The 2149-nt window shown below is 47.9% G+C and overlaps 1 protein-coding gene across 1 annotated transcript in view; it reads right to left on the minus strand.

Annotated features, from left to right (window-relative positions):
- Tmx1 (thioredoxin-related transmembrane protein 1) overlaps window positions 1–240 on the minus strand; it is a 13339-nt gene extending 13099 nt beyond the window's left edge. Inside the window, exon 1 of the mRNA XM_005376792.2 lies at window positions 3–240. Within this exon, the coding sequence (XP_005376849.2) occupies window positions 3–154 (152 nt within the window). The 5' untranslated portion in view covers window positions 155–240. The remainder of the gene's footprint in view (window positions 1–2) is intronic.
- Window positions 241–2149: the final 1909 nt, after the last annotated feature.

Here is a 2149-nt window from a genome sequence, read left to right on the forward strand (position 1 = left end):
ACAATTCCACCATCCACTCTCCTCGCAGCAGCTCTCTCCAGTTGTCGTCCGTGAGGATGCGCACGTCGCTCCGCCGCCCGTGCGTCCCAGGAGTCGCCCAAAGCAACAGCCCCAGGACGGCAAGGGGAACCGCGAGACTCCCGGAGGGCGCCATGTCCACCCCTCGCTCAGCCCTCAGCAGCCGCAACAGCCCCACCTCCCCGCGGCGGCGCCCACTTCCGCCCTGGCGTGCCGCTCCGCTCATGCGCACTGCAGCGCGGCCAGGCGCCCAAGCCTACGGCGCACTCAGTGTGCGTGACGCGGCGGCGAAGGGAAAGGAGCGCCACGAGCCGCAGTGCGCATGACAGAAAAGCCGCCGCTTCCTGCCCTGAGCGCTGATGGCCCGGGAAAAGCGCGAAAGGGGCGTGGCGCAGAGGGTGGGCCTTTGCTTTGCAGGAGACCTGCTAAAGGTTTGGCGCCAAATGGGTGGCCTTTCTATTAGGTTCCTTTTTCAAATTTTATATTAAAGCAGTCTCCTTCATTTGTTTCTGTGGAAAGCTGTGTCATAAAGCCAATGAGTGTTGGTAAGAGACAGAATATTGGTTTGCGTTTCCAGGAAAACAGCCTGGAAAAGGTGGGGAAGAAATTTTATAGAGTATCCATTTTCCTCTAGCTTGTATGAACAGTGATTAACCGGGCGCACAATATGCAAAACAAATCAAAGTGTACATTTTTATTAGTGTGCTTTTGTACAATTTAGAATGTATGTTGTCCCTCAAAGAAATGTAGTTCGCCAGGTGTGGTGGCGCACGCCTGTAATCCCAGCATTCAGGAGGCTGAGACAGGAGGATCATTGCAAGTTTGAGACCAGCCTGGGCTACACAGTGAGGTCAAGGCCAGCCTGAACTGCATAGCTAGACCCTGTCTCAAAAAGACCAAAAAAAAAAAAAAAAGTAATTGGTACAGAGATCCTAGATTAGGATTTTATAATCAAAGAAAACAGGGTTGTAATGAGTATTTGTAAATACAAATGCAAACCAAAAGGTGTGCAGCTCCCATCAGTCCAATGAAAGTAGTTACTATTACACTTCCCCACCTAACCTCCCCCAGGCACTCCAGTGGCCAGCTTTCCCACCTGCCTCAGCCCCAGCCTGGCCCTTGGTAGGACACCAGCCATCTGCATGATAACAAAGTCACTTGGGCCTTCTCTGTTCATCTAGCCTGACTCCCAGCAGCACATCACTGTCACCCCGCACTCCTTGCCAGGCTCTGCTGTCATGCCCCATGGTGGCTCACATAGCTGTTCCTCCTCAAACTTCAACACTCGACCTCAACTTCCAGACATTGCTGTACCTTGGGACACTCTACTAGTCCTTTATTTCTCTTCCTATCAACACACTCCTCCAAATAACCTAATCATGATATTAGAAGCCTTCAGTATCCATTCTGATGCAAAAAACAGTTTATTTGTTAGGCAGCTTCTGTACCAACTACATGTGTTAGGCAGCTAGCCAGGGAAAGAGCATGAGATAGTTGGATGATCAGTCACACTGATAAGAATTAAAATAAGAATAGACAGTGAACTAGGATCTGGGCCAAGAATGAACTTCCTCAGGCAATGTGGAAATCAGGCTGGTCCTACTAAGCTGCTTAGTTTTGAGGAATTTAAAAAGCAGAACAACCAGTTTCTCTAAAACCTCAGTTTCCTGTAAACCCTACAAGCTTAATAACGGGGATAGAGATTCTGAGTTTTAATTGGTCATTTTAAATCCACAGAATCTCCTGTGATAGGTAACCCAATTTCATGCTCAGCTTACCTGTTAGAAGTCTGGACTGAGGAGCCCTGTGGAAATTCCACATTTCGGGTTTGCCTACTGCAGAAACCAGGAGCCATTTTTTCTACTCTTTACCTCCAATAAAAAATTTCCTAACTCCTTCCTTTGGCTCATGACTTTATTCTTCCTTTTTTGTGAAACCAAGAGCTTGTTTTCTACAGGATTAACTGTTTCACGGAGGTAGAAGAAATAAAGATTAGTAGAAAGGGGCCAAAAAAAAAAAATTATAATTTAAGAAGATTGCAACCCCAGGATAAAAAGATACTCTGGATTATCCATATCCAGTGTCAGGCTTGCACACCTGAAATCCCAGCACTCAGGAGGCTGAGGCAGGA

This window comes from Chinchilla lanigera, unplaced genomic scaffold, assembly GCF_000276665.1.
Source record: "Chinchilla lanigera isolate Chin_1 unplaced genomic scaffold, ChiLan1.0 scaffold00008, whole genome shotgun sequence".
Taxonomy (NCBI): domain Eukaryota; kingdom Metazoa; phylum Chordata; class Mammalia; order Rodentia; family Chinchillidae; genus Chinchilla; species Chinchilla lanigera.